Below are 20,202 nucleotides of genomic sequence, written 5' to 3' on the forward strand. Positions count from 1 at the left end.
AAGAAGCAAACATGGTTGATCATATCTCCAAGAAGATGGGTGACATAGACCTCTGTTCTATGGTCTCCGCAGTGAACCTGGTCGGTTTTAATCCGCATGAGTGGTGAATTGATAATGGTGCTACTAGGCATGTTTGCTCAGACAAGGCAATTTTCTCTAGCCTCAAAGCTTCCGATGCTGGTGAGAAGCTTTATATGGGGAATTCAGCGACTTCTACCATTGAAGGTATTAGGTCACACACACTGTAGAAGGGGGTTGAATACAGTGTATAGCACAATCAAATCGAATTCAAAGAACACAAGTAACAGAAAACAAACTTTATTAAACTCTGTTACAATGTAGAACTGTCCTCTCTCAGTGATGAACAAATATCACGAGAGCTGCTAGAGTTACAATGGATAATATTCTCGATAATGTTAACACTTATAGTGTAAACCCTATGTCTTTGTTTATATATTACACAGTTACAAGATAATCGCTAATTGATATGAAATATAATTCTGCTTCCTAAAATATATCAATCAGTTATCTTTTCTTCCAAGTATTCCATTCTTCATAGAATTCCTTCTTCATGCATATCTCTTCTTGCGTTTATCTTGATCTTCTTTCCTTTCAATCAGCTGCCTTCCTTATCTGAAAGTTTCCTTTAAGTCCTGATATTATCTCCTGATAAATATCTCCTGAACCTTAAGTACTGATAACTTAAGTTCTGACTTTAGTATAAGTGTTGATATTCAGTTAAGTACTGATTTGTCCTGTTTAAGTAAGATCTGAAAATTAAACACAAATCATATTAGACATGACATTATCAAATATATCTAACAATCTCCCCCAACTTGTAAATTAGCATAATATACAAGTTCAACAGATATTTGATGATGTCAAAAACATTAAGTACAAATGCATGAGAATTTGACTAGATAACTACAACTTACAGTCCTTAAAGCTTTACCAACTTTAACTTCTGATAACAACTTCAGTCTGTATACATATCAGAATTTGAGCAGTTGTAGATCTTGACTTGGCTTCACTTTCTGATTCCTTCGATGTCAGGAGTTGTTCTGAGATAGTTCTTTAACAAACATCTCTCAGCATATCTGAGTTCATCAATCATCCTCCTTTTAGCATCTTTAAGCTCTGCAGTATCTTCACCAGTTTGGAAGATAGCATATCTGAGATCATTAATTTTTGCTTTTCTTAACTCCTGATCTAGTCTGATGATATAAGCTTTGTCAGACTCTAGATTGAATTCAAGTCCCTTAATACCAAGATATGTTCTGATCTTTGCAGTATTAAGCTTCATATCAACAATATCACCCTTGTGATCTCTGTACCTGGGACAGTATGTGCTGTCAGACTTTACAGAATAAAGCTTCTTCTGTCTCTGAATTTGAGTCTTCAAATAATTTGCAGCACTTTCTGTTAATCTGTCCTTCACTTGAAGTAAGAATAAAACATGTTCTAGTTCCTCAAAATACTTCAGTGGTATAGCATTTTCCCTTATATGGTAAACCCTTCCATCTGTCATGAAATATAACAAGATGTGTTCTTTCAAGAAGGTATGGTAGGCCATCTGTACAGATTCAAGTTGATTCAATCTTTCAGGAGTTGCTCCAATACCTGGTTCACTTAAGGAAGTTGGATCATTGGTTGTGTTCTGCACTCTTCTTTCATCAGCACTACCCAATCCAGATTTTTTCTCTTGCTTCCTTTCCAGTAACCACTCTTGCTTCAAAACCACTTGTTGCAGTCTTCAAAGGTTGAGTCTGTGTGGCTTTAGTGAATCCTGGTAGAAGTAACTTTGAGGATTTAACATGAGCAATGTCAGAGGTTTCCTTTGACTTATCTTCTGATATCAAGCCAACTTGAGCTATGTCAGAGGTTGCTTGCTTTATTGTTATATCAGAACTAACTATATCTTAACTCTGAACAACTTGAGCCATGTCAGAGGTTGTCTTAGAAATCTTCCTTGAAGTCAGAGTAAGATTAGCATCTTCATCAGAAATTTCTTCATCCATAGGAGGCACATAAACCTTTATAGGTTCACCAACTTTTTCTTTGCCCTTGGACCTTGGATCTATCTGCAATTGTGATCTGGCTTTAGTTGCCACAGGATTTATCCTTTCTTTTATCACAATGCCTTTAGCCGTAGGAAGTTTCTTTTTAAGAATAGAAGCTTCAGATTTGGAGTTGACTTTTTCTAACTTAAGTCTAGCTTCTTCTTCCATTAGACTCTCAAAGTCCATTCCTGGATTTTCTTTCAGAAATAACTGTCTTGAAATTTCTTCATCAAGTTCCAAAAGTTCATCAGAACTTATCCTTTTACCAGTATCAGAAGTTATTCTTCTCCCAGTATCAGAACTTGTTCTATGTCTTGTAGTTCCAATTCTACTTGATGAGAGACCTCCACCTTGACCATGACCTCCACTCATTCCAGAATTTCCCGGGTCATTACCATCATCCTTTTTCTTCCGTGTCTTATCAGTTTTGCATTTGGACTTAATTACTTTATCCCCCTTTTTGGCATCAGTAGGTAAAAGAAGAGAGAGAAGCAATTCCACTGAGGATTGGATCTCATTGAGTTGAGATTGCTGAGAAGCTTGATTTTTCAAAAGTTCATCAATCTGAGACTGTTGCTTCTCTTGGGTTTTCTCAATGTTGGTAATTTTGTCAAAGGAAGGTTTGAAAAACCTTTTCTTGTCCAACTTGACAACTATATCTTGCTGCATTAAGGTTTCTTGAATTTTGTCCACCTTGGCCTGAGTTACAGAATGTTGACCTTGAAGGTGCCTTGTACTAAGTGCAGTAACTCTTAGCTGTGTATTGAAATCATCATTGACTAGCATCTCATCAGCTTTTGCCAAGTGATCAGCAAGAATCTTTTCAGTAGGGACAAAGGTAACTGTGTTCCACTCCTTAGTCCACTCCTGCCCTCTAGGAGTTTCACTCAAGGTACTGGTGCTTCCCCTGTAACAAACTTTTTGACTATCTCAGCTTTTGAAGGAGTTTGTAGAGGTGCATGTCCAGAAGGACCAGCTGCATCATCATCTAAATTTGTAGCAGCATTACCAGTAGCATCAACATTTGCAGCATCAGAACTTACAGAGTCAACATCTTCGGCATCCTCTGATAAAAGAACAGTATGAGAAGCTATGAAGGCTTCAACATCATCCTCTAAGGGCTGATCTCCAACTAAGTGCTGATCAACATCCATATTCTGATGCTCACCTAAAATCTGATCTGCAATATCTAGATGCAGAGAAGGTGTTGTAGGCAATTCTGGATTAAAATCAGCATCAGGAATTGGTGTTGTTGGTGGAGTGACTTGAGTTGATGGAGCTTCTAGATAAAAAACCTGAGGCACTTCCAAGTTATGGATGTCAATTTCATCACTTGGCCCCTGGGTATCAGCATTTACTGGAGATACTGGAGGTGTAGGAATGTGAGTAGTTTCTGGCTCATGTAGTGGAGAGTGATGAGTTGCATGAGGGTCTGGATCAGCACTAGGAGAATTGTGAGCTTCTACAGGGTCTTGTGAGATCAGAGATTCCTGATCCCCTTCCTTAGTTGCTGCTTCCATTCCTTTACCAGAATCTTCAGGCCTTTTTGCCAATGTTTTGAATCTTTTAGCTTTTAAGGTGACTTTAGGAGCTGTATCATCAGAATTACGCTTTCTAAGCCTTTTTAGGGGCCTAGAACTCCCAATATCAACATCCTCCTGAGAAGAGACCTTCTCAGATTCTAGAACAACGGGTTCTGAGATAGGAACCTGTTCCTCAGCATCTGATTCATCTCGCAGAATGAATCTCCTTCTCTTCTGTTGTGTTTGAGGTACTTTCTTAGTCCTCTTAGGTTTGGAAGATTTAGGCTGCACTGTAGGATCTGAAGGTTGAGATTGAGAAGTTTGTGGTGGTTGAGTAGAGGTGGTAGGTACTGATGGATGAGGTTCAGATGGTTGAACATCAGGATATAGTGCAGTGTACTTAACAGGATCATAGGTTATTAAGGCTTGTTTGACAGATAAAGGAATTAAGAAGGGTCTTAACATAACCTTTTTATTATCAGTAGATAATAAGTCAGTAAAAGCTCTTTTAGCTATTCTGAATGATGAAATTAATTCATCAGCATTTCGGGGCTTATTATCACAACAGAAACTATAGATAAGCTGACAGAATCTAGCAAAATAAACAGTAGACCTATCTTCATTCATTCTGTCCCCAAAAACCTAATACAACACTTGCATAGTCAAAATCAGTTCGATTTATGAGAGCATGCCCGATTTGTTGGCTGAATATGGGAATTGCATCAAAATTGGAACATTTGTTTGCAAAAGCTTTAGTTATGCAATCAAAGAAGAAACTCCATTCCCTCCTTATGAAAGATCTCTTCAACTGGCCCAGCTTTGCCAATGTCCTCTCATATTCCAGACTGGCCATCATGTTTTGAAGAACTGGCTCGTCAACAGTAGAATAAACACAGTTCTCAGGTAGCTGCAGTGCTTGTCGAACCGTAGACAATGTCACAACATACTCATCCTCCCCTGATGAAAAAATAATACTTGGGGACCCTTGAGACCACCATCATCATATACACCGCTTCTCCAGAACTCCAGGACTTGAGTACCAGAGACTGCTTCAGGTTCGGTCAGAGCATACCCAATATTAGAACTAGCAAGAAAGTCCTGAATGAAGTGAAGTTCAGAGGGTACTTCTGACTTGCTAAGAATAGCAGAGAAGTTATTAAGAACAAATGTAGCTCTATCAAAAATTATGTCCTTGGGTGCCATGAGAATTCCTGAGAAAGAAGATTGCCTATAAGGTGTTTGAGAAAATGTCTGTATGAAAAATCGTCAGTAGATGAGAGAGAATAAAAGTAAAGAGAGAGAGAGAGAGAGAGAGAGAGAGAGATAAAATATGAAAGTAAATAAAAGATTTTACAATCTTTTCTCTCTTTTACTTATACACGGTAGAAAAAGTAACCGTTGAGACACCTGTCAGACATGCAGCAGTAAAAGATAATTAATGGGCACGGGTATTCAGTAATCATTACTTATCACATGCAGTTTTTCAAAGAAAAACCGTTCCACTTACCAAGTAATCTCATTAATCAAGGTAGTTCAGTTTTATTTTAAATTTTAAAACTGTTCCCACTTAATAAATTTTTATCACTTCGTGACCAATATTCTGTAAAAATATGACCAATGAGAGAATGACCACTAATAAACCAAGTAAACAAATACTTCCACGTCAGAATCAGAACTTGATTTATATCAGAGCTAAAAAGGTCATCAGAATATGGTTACTATCAGGATTTAAAATGTTATCAGAATATCAAACAACTCAGAGACAAAATCTTGCATAAATATAAAATTTTATTAATATATTGAGCAAATACATTTCATAAAATTTAAATTACATGCTTAAAAGTACAAGATTGTCCTAAGCTACAAATCCTAACATCAACAGCTTTAGTCCTAAGCTAAGAAGCCAGACAAAGCTGACGGTGAAGAGAAACAGATAGCTACAATTATTTCTTCTTCCTACTCTCAACAAAAAGAACAGCGAGATGAATGATTCACTCCTGCTGTCGGAGAGCTTCTCTCCGTTCCTCTTCCAGACGCTCAAGATGGCGATGATAGTCCATGTAGAAGAACAAGAGGTATGTGAGGACCACTTGGGGAACTGAGTCCCAGATTTCATCAGGAATGATAGTGACATGCCATTCCTGCTGCCATTCAGTACACCTCAAATTGATAGTGAAAGTGTCATAGTTCAGAACTAAGTTGAAATGAACCATGTTTTTTATGAGTAAAAAAAATGAGTTTGAGAGAAAATGAGAGATGTGTTGGCTGGAGTGAGGTGTTGGTTTATATAGCCAATAGAATACCAAGAGACGCAAGGAAAATTGAATGGTTACAGGTAGAAATAATTCTACCTCATCTCCCTAGACTGATGAGAATAATAACAGCCATTGGAAGTTTAAAACAGGATTTAATGCGCACATGAAACAAGTAAAAATTATTGTGCATAGACAAGTACCACTAACCAAAATTATGTTGACTGTTAATATCTCACCCAAACATATTCTGATTATAAATAACACTGTTTCATATTTTAACCACAAATAAGTCAAGTAAAGAATCAGAGTTTAATATCAGAACTTAGACTTATATCAGAACTTAACAGTCATCAGAACATGATTTCTTAACTCGAAAAGTAAATGCCTATTTCTTTAATTCTTCACACAAATTCTGATTTCGTTTCTTCAGAACTTAATCATCAAAACTCCCATCATTACTTGTCCTCAGAATTTATGCAACTGACACTTAAACGTTCATCTAGAACAACATGTATCACCACAGTAATTTTCATCATTCATATGGAGTGTATGTGTGTGCAGTAAGCTAAATATCATATAAAGATTAAAGTCTGATTCACTTCAGTAAATCTTAGAAATAAGGCATAACTAAGAACTTTGCTCAAAATCTGTCATGATTCTGAAATCTACTTTAGAATGAGTTCATGCATGAGTCAACCTCAACTGTTTTGTGCTCATTTTATGCATATTTTGAAATTCCATTTTACAGTGGCTTCTCAGTGTAAGTGAGTCATGACTGCGTATCAGAATTTATGCTATTATCAGAGTATTTCTCCAGTAATCATAGAGTGTGAAAAGTCACCAAGAAAAAAATTTATTTTGCTTTTCTGATGCATATTACTTAATACCACCAATGCACTTGGGTCTTCCCTTCCACAGTTTTTACTCTAGATCTCAAAGGAGTACCTGATTTTTAATTTCTTTTTCCTTTTTCTTTTAATAAGTGAGGTGTATCCGCACTTAGTACATCCATCAGATTTACTAACATCAGAACTTAACAGATAAGAAGCATTATTCCAGTTTGTGACTTAGTAATGAGATACACAAAGTAAACTTCAACTAAGCTCAGTATCAGAATTTGCTTGTGTTAAGAGATTTCCACATAAACAATTACTTCAAACATGGGATCTTTAGTATATTAAAGACTACTAGGTCAGCATCTAGCATAGTTATCCTCATTGGATTGAATAATCACAGAAATATTCATATCACTATCAGAGTTTAGAAATTCACATCAGACAACAATCAGTACTTAAGCAATTTTCAATTAAGCACAGAATACACAAAGATAGTAATATCTGTAAATACTGATCATAAAGTCTGATGCATCAGAACAAAAACTAAGCAGATTTAGAGAAAGAACCTGAAACCATTCCAAGTTCATTTACCAATCTTGTAAAAGTAGCTTCACACAGTTGTTTTGTGAAGATATCTGCTAGTTGTTGACCTGTTGGAACAAAGTGCAATTCCACTGTACCTTCATCCACATGTTCCCTTATGAAGTGGTACATAATGCTGATGTGCTTTGTCATAGAGTGTTGAACTGGATTACCTGTCATAGCAAGAGCACTTTGATTATCATAGTAAATAGGGATTTTAAAATATGTTAACCCATAATCCAGTAACTGATTCTTCATCCAAAGAATCTGTGCACAACAGCTTCCTGCAGCAATGTACTCTACTTCTGCAGTTGATGTGGAAATTGACTTTTGTTTCTTGCTAAACCAAGAAACCAATCTGCCTCCAAGAAATTGGCAGCTTCCACTTGTGCTTTTCCTGTCAATTTTGCATCCTGCAAAATCTGCATCTGAGTAACCTATTAGTTTAAAATCTGATTCTCTGGGATACCACAATCCCAGATCAGCTGTTCCCTTAAGATACTTGAAAATTCTTTTCACAGCTGTTAAGTGAGGTTCTCTTGGATCTGGTTGAAATCTTGCACAAAGACAGGTAGCATACATGATATCAGGTCTACTAGCAGTTAGATAGAGTAGAGAGCCAATCATACCTCTGTAATCAAGTAATATCTACTGATTTACCAGTATCCTTATCCAATTTTATTGCAGTGGCCATGGGAGTGGATGCACTTGAACAATCTTGCATTCCAAATTTCTTCAGCAAATTTCTGGTGTACTTGGATTGACAAATAAAAGTGCCTTCTTCATTCTGCTTGACCTGAAGACCCAGAAAATAGCTAAGTTCCCCCATCATACTCATTTGATATCTTGACTACATCAGTTTGGCAAACTTCTTGCAAAGTCTGTCATTTGTGGAACCAAAAATAATATTATCAACATATATCTGCACCAGAAGTAAGTCCTTTCCATGGTTGAGGTAGAACAGTGTTTTGTCAGTAGTTCCTCTGTTAAATCTACTTTCCAGAAGAAACTGAGCTAAAGTCTCATACCATGCTCTTGGAGCTTGCTTAAGGCCATAAAGTGCTTTATCAAGCCTGTAGACATGATTTGGAAATTTGGAATCTACAAAGCCTGGAGGTTGTTCAACATATACTTCCTCTTCCAATTCTCTATTGAGAAAAGCACTTTTCACATCCATTTGAAAGACAGTAAACTTTTTGTGAGCAACATAAGCCAAAAATATCCTTATGGCTTCCAATCTAGCAACTGCTGCAAATGTTTCATCATAATCAATTTCCTCATATTGAGAATATCCTTTTGCAACCAGCCTTGCTTTATTCCTTGTAATTATGCCATCACTATCAGTTTTATTTCCGAACACCCACTTTGCACCAACAACAGATCTGTTCTTTGGTCTTGGCACTAGGGTCCAGACTTTGTTTCTTTCAAATTCATTTAACTCTTCCTGCATTGCTTGCACCCAATCAGCATCTTGAAGAGCTCCCGCCACTTTCTTTGGTTCAGTTTGAGAAAGAAAAGAATTATAAGGACATTCACTTGAAGTAGTTGTTCTAGTTCTGACACCTGCGTCAGGATTTCCAATTATTAAATCAGGTTTATATGATTTAGTCCACTTCCTTTTAGATGGAAGGTTGTCTCTAGAACTGGATGCTCCCCCATGATCCATGTTGTCTTCATCAACATTTTCTGATGCTCCCCTGAAATTATGCTCTCTGAGTTGGATCCTTCAGAATTTGAGTTTTCAGAATTATCAGAACTTGATGAATCAGAACTTAAAGAGCCAGTTATATGTTCTGATGCTTCTTGAGATGTGGTTGTATCTTCAGTATGCTCCCCCTGCACAGGTGCATCTTCCTTTGACGTAGTCACCACAGTTTCAATAACATCAGAGTTTAATCCATCAGAGTTTGCAGTATCAGGATTTAGACTGTCAGGATTTTCAGTATCAGAATTTAAGTCTTCATTTTCAAATCTCAGCTGATCATGATCATTGAAATCTTCAAGTCCAGTAATCTTCTTATCATCAAAGGAGGCATTGATAGATTCCATGACGACCCTCGTTCTTAAATTGTAGACTCTGAAGGCTTTTGTGGAAAGTGGATATCCAACAAAAATTCATTCATAAGCTTTTAAATCAAATTTGGATAGCTGTTCAGGGTGAGTCTTAAGAACAAAACACTTGCATCCAAATACATGAAAATACTTCAGATTTGGCTTCTTTTTCTTCACCATCTCATATGGTGTCTTTCCATGCTTGTTAATGAGTGTTGTATTCTGAGTAAAACAAGCAGTCTGCACAGTTTCAGCCCAAAAATAGGTTGGTACATTTGCTTCATCAAGCATAGTTCGTGCAGCTTCAATAAGAGTTCTATTCTTTCTTTCAACAACTCCATTTTGTTGTGGAGTTCCAGGAGCAGAAAATTCCTGCTTGATTCCATGGTCTTTGCAGAACTCTTCCATGATCAAATTTTTGAACTCAGTGCCATTATCACTTCTTATTATCTTCACAAAATCTTTGACCAATTTATCCAGTTGTTTGACATGATCAATCAAGATAGATGCAGTTTCACTTTTTGTGTGCAAGAAATACACCCATGTGTATCTGGTGAACTCATCCACTATGACCATAGCATATTTCTTCTTTGTAATAGACATGACATTCACTGGACCAAATAGATCTACATGTAGTAGGTGATAAGGCTCAAGAATTGATGATTCTGTCTTGCTCTTGAATGAAGATTATCTTTGTTTAGCCTTCTGACATGAATCACAAAGGCCATCAGGAATTGTGATAAACTGGGTCATAGACCAACAAGAAGAAAGAAGCAAACATGGTCGATAATATCTCCAAGGAGATGGGTGACATAGACCTCTGTTCTACAGTCTCCGAAGTGAACCTGGTCGGTTTTAATCCGCATGAGTGGTGAATTGATAATGGTGCTACTAGGCATGTTTGTCAGACAAGGCAATTTTCTCTGGCCTCAAAGCTTCCGATGCTGGTGAGAAGCTTTACATGGGGAATTCAGCGACTTCTACCATTGAAGGTGTTAAGGTCACACACACTGTAGAAGGGGGTTGAATACAGTGTATAGCACAATCAAATCGAATTCAAAGAACACAAGTAACAGAAAACAAACTTTATTAAACTCTGTTACAATGTAGAATTGTCCTCTCTCAGTGATGAACAAATATCACGAGAGCTGCTAGGGTTACAATGAATAATATTCTCGATAATGATAACACTTATAGTGTAAACCCTATGTTTGTGTTTATATATTACACAGTTACAAGATAATCGCTAATTGATATGAAATATAATTCTGCTTCCTAAAATATATCAATTAGTTATCTTTTCTTCCAAGTATTCCATTCTTCATAGAATTCCTTCTTCATGCATATCTGTTCTTGCGTTTGTCTTGATCTTCTTTCCTTTCAATCAGCTGCCTTCCTTATCTGAAAGTTTTCATTAAGTCCTGATATTATCTCTTGATAAATATCTCATGAACCTTAAGTACTGATAACTTAAGTTCTGACTTCAGTATAAGTGCTGATATTCAGTTAAGTACTGATTTGTCCTGTTTAAGTAAGATCTGAAAACTAAACACAAATCATATTAGACATGACATTATCAAATATATCTAACAAAAGATGAAGGCACGGTGATTCTGAAGATGACCTCTGGGAAGAATCTGACTTTGAAGAACGTACTGTATGTGCCTATTATTCACAATAAACTTGTGTCTGGTTTTTTGTTGAATAAGCACATATTTCGTATTGTAATTGAGTCATATAAAGTTATTTTGTCTAAGAGTGGTATGTTTGTAGGAAAGAGCCATGTAACCGATGGGCTTTTTAAGCTCAATGTCATGCCCATTAAGGACGATAATAAAATGAAAAATTATTCTGATTACTTGCTTGAGTCTCCTAATTTATGGCATGCTAGATTAGGACATGTTAATTATGACACTTTACGAAGGTTAAGTATAAAAGAATACATACCAAAATTAACAATTGATTCAAAATATAAGTGTCAGACTTGTGTTGAGGCAAAATTAATGAGATCATCATTTAAACGTGTGGAAAGAAACACTAAAGTGCTAGACCTAATACATAGCGATATATATGACTTAAAATTTGCTCCAACAAGAGGAGGAAATAAGTATTTTATTATATTCATAGATGACTGTACAAAATACTGTTATGTATATTTGCTGAAAAGCAAAGACGAAGCTATAGATAAATTTAAAATCTATAAGGAAGAAGTTGAGACACAACAATCTGAGAAAATCAAAATGATACGAAATGATCATGGAGGTGAATATATTGAACTGCACCATACTCCCCTCAATCAAATGGAGTGGCTGAGAGGAAGAATTGCACTCTCAAAGAGATGATGAATGCGATGTTGCTAAGCTCTGGACTTCCGCAGTCGATGTAGGGGGAAGCCATCTTAAGCGCAAATTATATTTTAAATATTACCATGCGCAAGAATAAGGATGTAAGTCCTTATGAAATGTGGAAGAAAAAGAAACCAAGTTACCAACACCTGAAAGTGTGGGGGTGCCTAGCAAAGGTACTGATCCCTACACCTAAGAAGGTGAAGATTGGTCCAAAGACCGTGGATTGTATCTTTAATCGAATATCCATCACATAGCACTGCATATCGGTTTCTCATCTATGATTCCAAGATTCATGACATTCAGAAGAATACAAATATGGAATCTAGGAATGCATCATTCTTTGATATGACAGATCAGGCGACACCCGGATTTGAATTGGATTAGTTTGATCCAAAACTTGAAATAATGGATGTTTTTCTTATAATCCAGGAAACGAACCTCCTACAACGTCTAAAGGAGTTCATGAGTCTATAGATGACAATAATAAGAGGGAAGAAAGTGAGGACGATAATGTGGGAGTAGTGAGAAGAAGCAAAAGATAACGTATGGAGAAATTCTATGGGTCTGACTTTATGATCTATTTGATCGAGGAAGATGACCCGAAAACCTATAAGGAAGCGATTACCTCAAGCGATGGACCCATGTGGAAAGAGGCCATTAAAAATGAAGTTGATTAAATTCTGCAGAATCATACTTGGGAATTAGTTGATTTGTCAAACGGTTGTAAACTGTTAGACAACAAGTGGGTTTTCAAAAAGAAGTTGAAAACTGATGGTATTATCGACAAGTACAAGGCAAGACTTGTAATTAAAGGATACAAGCAACAGAAAGGTCTTGATTACTTTGACACATATTCTCTAGTAACGAGAATAACGTCTCTAAGGATGATGTTTGTTATTGCTGCAATGCAAAATTTAACAGTACATCAAATGGATGTGAAAATAGCTTTCCTAAATGGGGATATAGATGAAGAAATCTATATGGAACAACCTGAAGAGTTCGTTGTCCCTGGACAAGAAAGGAAAGTCTGTAGAGTAGTAAAGTCATTGTATGGCTTAAAGCAAGCGCCTATAAAATGGCATGAGAAATTTGATAAAATCGTGATGGCAAATGGCTTCAAGATCAATGAATGTTATAGTTGTGCCTATTTCAAAGATAACAAGATCAGTTATATCAAGGACAATGACAATGGTTATCTCATGATGATATTGTATGTAGACGATCTACTTATTATTGGAAGCAATGATAAAGTGATCAAATCTACAAAGGACGTGTTAAAGGCAAGATTTGACATGAAGGATATGGGACTAGCAAACGTGATTCTAGGAATCCAAATTTCCTCATTATGTTGACAAGATCCTTAAAAAGTTTCTTAAGGATGACTTTGAGAAAGCTAGGACACCTGTAAACCTAACTTTACATCTATCCAAGAACAAAGGTGTAGCGGTTTCCCAGTTGGAATACTCGAGGATAATTGGGAGTCTGATGTACCTAATAAGTTGTACCAGACCAGAGATTGCATACTCAATCAGCAAGTTGAGTAGGTTTACGAGTAATCCCGGAGCTGATCACTAAAAAGCGATCATAAGGGTGCTGAGGTACTTGAGAGGAACTCGAGACTATGGACTGCACTATGGAAAAATATCCAGCAGTATTAGAGGGATATACTCATGCGAACTGGATATCTAGAAGGAAGGCTCTAAAGTCTGCGAGTGGCTATGTGTTTACACTAGCTGGCATGACAATTTCATGGAAATCCTCAAAGCAAACTGTGATAACTCATTCCTTGATCGAAGCTGAGTTTGTGGCACTAGATAAATGTGCCGAAGAGGCTGAATATCTACGTCAATTTTTAGAGGATAATCCAAGATGGTTGAAGCCTGTGACTGCAATAGGGATACACTGTGACAGTCAATCCACTACTGGTAGAGCACAGAGCACGATGTATAATGGAAAGTCTCGTCACATACGACGACGATATAGTTTCATTAGACAATTGATCTCAACCGGAATTATCACTATTGACTATATACAGTCAAAGGATAATATCGCGGATCTGCTAACCAAAGGGTTATTAAGAGAAGTGGTTGAGAAATCATCGAGAGGGATGGGCCTTAAGCATGTTACTTAACGGCGTCATGGTGGCCACCCAAACAATGCTGACTGGAGATCCCAAGAACTTGGTTCAATGGGCCAACTAAATCATGATGACCAAATTACTGTGGGAGAAACCCCTGGCATGTTCCTATGATGAGAAAACAGTGAGACCTGTATGGTACGAGGCTAAGCCTTTGAGCTTTTAATGATCTTTTGGTGAATACATGGAGTTCAGGAGTGAATGCATGAAATTCAGTTGAGTAAACGCGGGTTACTCTATAAGATAAAGATCACCAATGTGGGAGAGAAGTGGGTTTGCTTCAAAGGAGAATTGTGAGGCACAATTATTTAGAAACTCCTGCAGAAGGAGGACGATGTTCCAGGGCCAAAATGGACATACTCATGAGAATTGAACGAGTTAGAAACGATATAGTGATAAGTATATCATCGTTTACACAAACGGTCAAACAGTTCAAGGACAAACACGTCTACTGTCTACCAGTAAAGTCGGTATGCTTATTCAAGCGAAGGTTCAAGGAGCATTCTCTACCTATCGTATGCTATATCTAATCGAAGAAACTATTACCAAGTCAAACTCCGTGTCTGTCTATCTGGTGTGTGCTACTGAAACGTCAAGCTCATCCATGTGGGGGGTTGTTGAAAAATGCGGGTTGTAGTCCCACATTGTCAGGTCAATTTGAGCCATAATTTGAGTGGACGAATGTTGTGCGCGCGCAACGAGTGACACTTGGAATGCGTTCTCCTCTGAGAGAGCTTTCTGAGGCACTTTGAATCACTCAAAATGACTAGGAGATGGATGAGATATGATCATCCAAAATTGGTCTCTTAGTAGTGGAAATTTGTGGAAGAAAAGAAAGTCCCGCATTGATTTTGCAAATGAGCACACATAGCTTTATATAGCAAAACACTTATGTAGTGTTCAAATTTATTACTTATGTATTGCTCTAACACCTACGTGCGCGCGCGGGATGCAAATTATGGTCTTTCAAGGGGCAATCTGAGGCTTGAGAAGCCTTCGAGCTTGCCCACGTGTACGACGTGCGGACACGAATGTAGTGGAAAATTGGCCCGAATAATTACGGACTAATTTTGCTAAATTTAATTTTTACTGGGTTTGGGCTTTTAGATCCTTAATTCATTTTTTATTGCGAATTATTATAATTGATTTGACGTAATAAAAATCTGATTGAATTACAGATTTGATTATTAATTAACTTGTTTTATTTAATTACGCGTGAAGTAGCGCTCACGTTTCTCTCGGACCTATATAATATCGTATTAGGCTTAGGGTTAGGGATTCATTCGATATAAAAAACACAACCGCCTCATAAACATAAACCATACCCTCTCTATGTTCCGGTGATAGTTTCTTACTCTGTTCTAGTTCGCCGAAGGTGTTGTTCCTTCAACACCGCCGTCTTCTCATTTTATCCTGTGAGGCTAGCGACACGCACATATGATGAGGATCGTAATAACTTTAAGGAGACAGTTATACGACTGGACTCGGGAACGTCTATGTTATATTCTTTCGTTTATTTTTCACAATTTATTACTCTGTTATTATCACATTTATATTATTTGTATTAATCGCATATTGCACTCATAACACTGATATATGTAGCACAACTGTATAAATCATGGTAACGCAATTTAACTAATCTTAAATTCAGTGATGTTTTTTTATTTGCTAATTACTTGAAATCATTGTTTACTATAGTGTATACTCGGTATATTAAAAAAAGTATCATTACACTTAAAAACATGAAGATAAGATTTATAAACTACACTTCTGTTGTTCTGATGGCCCTAACAGATTCTACTTTTTGCGCCTTTGTAATCTCACCTTGGTGAAGTGAAACATCCTGAAATGAATGTATCTTTAAAATTAATACTCCTACAAATTATCTCTCGTAGCCTACATCCCGGCCTTGTAGACCCTAACTCTGCCAGCTTAGTTTATATAATCCAAACATGGTAAATAATAGCTACACTACACTAATGTGCTTAGTTTATGTAATACAATTAGAACACATTAACTATATGAATAAACAATGATCAACATATCAACGCGTAGTGATCACTGATTGTTGCTGAAGCATAGAAGCATATCATCTGGTGAGTAACGAATTACAATTTGTATACTCCCTGAATCCTTATTCCCCACGGCCAACTTAACATATCATGTTATTTCAACTAAACCTTTTCCCAAATTATCATATATTAGTTTTAAATGCTTAATTTGATAACACTTGTGAAATTTAGACTACTTTGTATACAAATATAATCATTTTGGATGCACATAACCTTTAAATCTTCATTTGTATAGCTCTTAAATATCAAGACTATCTTTAGTTGATTGAAGACTAGAGTTCCAAATCACAAACTTAGAACAATCAATCTCCCTCAACTTGAGCAGCAAAAACAGGACAATCCCACATCCAAATCCCAATGCAGCACTAGACCCTGTCATTGACACAGCACCACATACCAACATCACAAAAGACTCTTCCTTTGAATTCATATCTCTGGATGCCATTGCTAATTCTATCCCAGCAAACAACAATAACACTCCCAATATCCCAATTGGGAACTCTCCCAATATTCTTACAAATGAATTCCCAAAAACCAATCCCAATACTAGTTTTCCAAGCCCCAAAAACACAACAGACGCGCCACTTCGAGCACCAAACCGATATTGACCGGCTAATCCTCCTGCGCCGTGGCACACTGGCATTGCACCGAACCAACAACCAACTAAATTCATAATTCCGACACTTACTGAAACTTTCGCCACTGAAGCTTCCCGATCAGGAAACATGTCACCGGACAATTTACAAACAGCAATCACAGAGTTTAATATAGATAACGGAATTTGAGGAATTGCAGCTTTGATAAATCCAGTTTTCCAGTCATCCCATGTAATTGTCAGAACATGAAATTTGGAGGGACCAAACTTTAAATCCTTAACAATTGAAGGATCCCTAACAAAACACAAAAATAGCCCAACTAAAAAGACAATCAGAGCAGCTGGAATAGCTGATAATAGTTTCAATCTACGTCTCCGAAAACGATCCGATGAACTCACAGTTTCTTCTAGATGAGTTGGGTGAGGGGTTGAGCTGCCTAACTCACCCGACCCGGTTGATAAAACAAGAAAGCATAGGCATGAAATGGCTAAAATTAGACCATCAAGACCCAACCAAGAACGAGGACCTCCAGATTTATTAGCAGCAAAGTCTTGATCATAACGGATATATTTAACAGCAGAGAAAGCAAAATTAAGTCCTTGCGAAAGCTGAACACCACGGACAACAGGGAGAGGAATGTAACGGTAGAGTACAGACATAAGTCCAGTGGAGCCAAGGAAGAGGAGAGTAACAGCTGTGCAAATACCTCCGGTGGCGATTTGTGGGAGAGTGAGGGAGTCTGAAAGCGCGACAGAGGCGATAGACTTCATTGGTTGGACAGGCATAGGGATAGAAAAGAGGAGGCCAGTGGAAATGTTATAGAGAGCTGTGAAGATGAGAGTGGTGGATAGGTCAAGGTGGGAAACTAGAGTGAGAGCCAGCACGATCGGGATATACGTGCCTAAATCGCCTACGGAGCCACTGAGCTCCGAGGAGAGGGCTGTTTTCAGACGGAGGGGATTGGTGAAATGGTGGTACCATCGTCGGGGGTGGTTGCTGTTGGGAAGCAGAGGAGTGGTGGTTCCTTGGGATACTTCTTCCATGGTTCAACTAAGTGTTTTTGTCTGTGTTTACTTGGGCTGATCAGTAACTAAAAAGTAGTTTCACCGAGAATTCTACGAGTATAAATTGCGGTATGTACTATATGTCCATATAGAAAGATTGGATCATAGATATGGGTGACTCCTGAGTAGGGGTGAAGCCGGGTCTTGTTGGGCGGTTTAGAGGTAATAAATCGAACCAATTCAATTAATTCGGTTTTTAAAAAATGAACCCGTTAACCGAAAAAGTTATTTTCAACCCAAACCTACCCTTTATATATTGGGTCGGGTTGGTTCGGGTTAAAACTCGAATAAAACTATTTAAATATTTTTAAGAGTCAAAATTACAAATAATTTTAATCAAAAGTTGAAGTGTGCCCCATAATTTAACTAGAAAATAAAAATTATTGGATATTATATATTCCGTGTATTCTTCTAGTTTAAAATTAATAACTTACGGTGTGTTACCCATAAAATAATTATTTTATTTCAAGTATATTATTTATTACAATAAATATATAAATTAAAATTTATAATAATACTACTATAATAAAAAAATCGGGTTGGGTTGGTTTAATAAAAGTTTAAATTTTTTGAACCTTGACCCAACCCATTATATTCGGGTTGACAAAAAATTAAATCAATTAAAATTCGGGTTTTGTAAAGTTCGGCTCCATCGACCGAAATAAGGGACGGGTTGGGTCGATTTTGCGGTTTGATCGGTTTTTTGTTCACCACTACTGAGTTGCGTTAGAGCAAGTCCAAGAGATACTTATATGATGTCCTAAATTGAAATTGAAGGCATGTGACAAAAAAATTTGATCCAATAATATCCCGGTGATAGTCTTATATCACTGGAACAACCTTATTTTTAAGTCACTTCTCTCCTTACACTATTTCATATTTTATTATATACTAGTAGATAACTCGTGCGAAGCACGGACCGAGATCAAAGATTATAAAAAATTATTTTAATTTTTTTATTAAAATATATAATAAATAAAATTGTATGATTATTGCAATTTTCATTTTTTAATTATATGTAGCTTTCAGTAATTCAAATCTTTTCATTAATTCAAATCTTATTATAACAACAAATTCAATCTTATTATGTATCTATTGTTCAAAAACACATAACTAATATTTTACATCAAAACTTTAGTCGCGACACGATTGATGGATAATTTAACAAAAAATTAAATCAACACCATTAAGTGATTGCATATTAAATTTCTTATTGTTAGCTGAATTTGTGTTTTTATATAGTTTGTGATTGCATAATTTTTTCTGATAAAATATTCATTATGTAAGTACAATGTTAGGTCACACACACTGTAGAGGGGGTGAATACAGTGTAAAGTACAATCAAATCGAACTTTAATATCTCAAGTAACAGAAAACAAACTTTATTGAAACAATAAACTCTGTTACAGTATGAAACTGTTACCTCTCAGTGATGAACAAATATCACGAGAGCTGCTAGGGTTACAATGAATAATCTTCTCGAATATGATAACACTTATAGTGTAAACCCTATGTATGTGTTTATATACTACACAGTTACAAGATAATCGCTAATTGATATGGAATATAATTCTGCTTCCTAAAATATATCAATCAGATATCTTTTCTTCCAAGTATTATATTCTTCATAGAATTCCTTCTTCATGCATATCTCTTCTTATGTTTATCTCGATCTTCTTTCCTTTAAACAGCTATTGTCCTTATCTGAACATCCTTCAGCACTTAAGTTCTGATATCCATCTTCTGATGATTATCTCCTGATAATATAAGTACTGATATCCTTAAGTCCTGACTTCCAGTAAGTACTGATTTATCCTGTTTAAGTAAGATCTGAAAACTAAACATAAATCATATTAGCCATGACATTATCAAATATATCTAACAATCTCCCCCAACTTGTAAATTAGCATAATATACAAGTTTAATAGATATTTGATGATGTCAAAAACATTAAGTACAAATGCATGAGAATTAAACTAGATAACTACAACTTACAGTCCTTAAAGCTTTACCAATATTTAACTTCTGATAACAGCTTCAGTCTGTACAAATATCAGAATTTAAGTAGTTGTAGATCTTGACTTGGCTTCATCTTCTGATCTCTCTGATGTCAGGAGTTGTTCTGAGATAGTTCTTCAACAAACATCTCTCAGCATATCTAAGTTCATCAATCATCCTCCTTTTAGCATCTTTAAGCTCTGCATTATCTTCACCAATTTGAAAGATTGCAGCCCTGAGATCATTAATCTTTGCTTTTCTTATATCCTGATCCAGTCTGATCAAATAAGCTTTATCAGACTCAAGATTGAATTCCACAGCCCTGTAACCCAGAAAGGTAGTTATAATTTTAGCAGTGTTGGGCTTCATTTCAACTATATCACCCTTGTGATCTCTGTACTTTGGAACATATGTGCTGTCAGACTTAACAGAATAAAGCCTTTTTTGTCTCTGAATCTAATCCTTTTTTGCAGCACTTCATGTCAATCTGTCATCCACTTGAAGTAAGAATAGTACATGCTCCAATTCTTCAAAATACTTATTGGAATGGCATTTTGCCTTATATGATAAACCCTACCATCTGTCATGAAGTACAACAAGATGTGTTCTTTCAAGTAGGTATGGTAAACCATTTGTACAGATTTCAGTTGATTAAATCTTTCAGGAGTTTCTCCAATAC

At 36.5% G+C, this 20,202-nt stretch overlaps 1 protein-coding gene across 1 annotated transcript; it reads right to left on the bottom strand.

Annotated features, from left to right (window-relative positions):
* Window positions 1-15,770: 15,770 nt before the first annotated feature.
* LOC141687093 (molybdate transporter 2) lies at window positions 15,771-17,595 on the bottom strand. The gene has a single exon (XM_074492248.1). The coding sequence runs from the start codon at window positions 17,502-17,504 to the stop codon at window positions 16,104-16,106; it is 1,401 nt and encodes a 466-aa protein (XP_074348349.1). The 5' UTR covers window positions 17,505-17,595; the 3' UTR covers window positions 15,771-16,103.
* Window positions 17,596-20,202: the final 2,607 nt, after the last annotated feature.

The sequence above is a fragment of the Apium graveolens genome, chromosome 9 (genome assembly GCF_009905375.1).
Source record: "Apium graveolens cultivar Ventura chromosome 9, ASM990537v1, whole genome shotgun sequence".
Lineage (NCBI taxonomy): Eukaryota > Viridiplantae > Streptophyta > Magnoliopsida > Apiales > Apiaceae > Apium > Apium graveolens.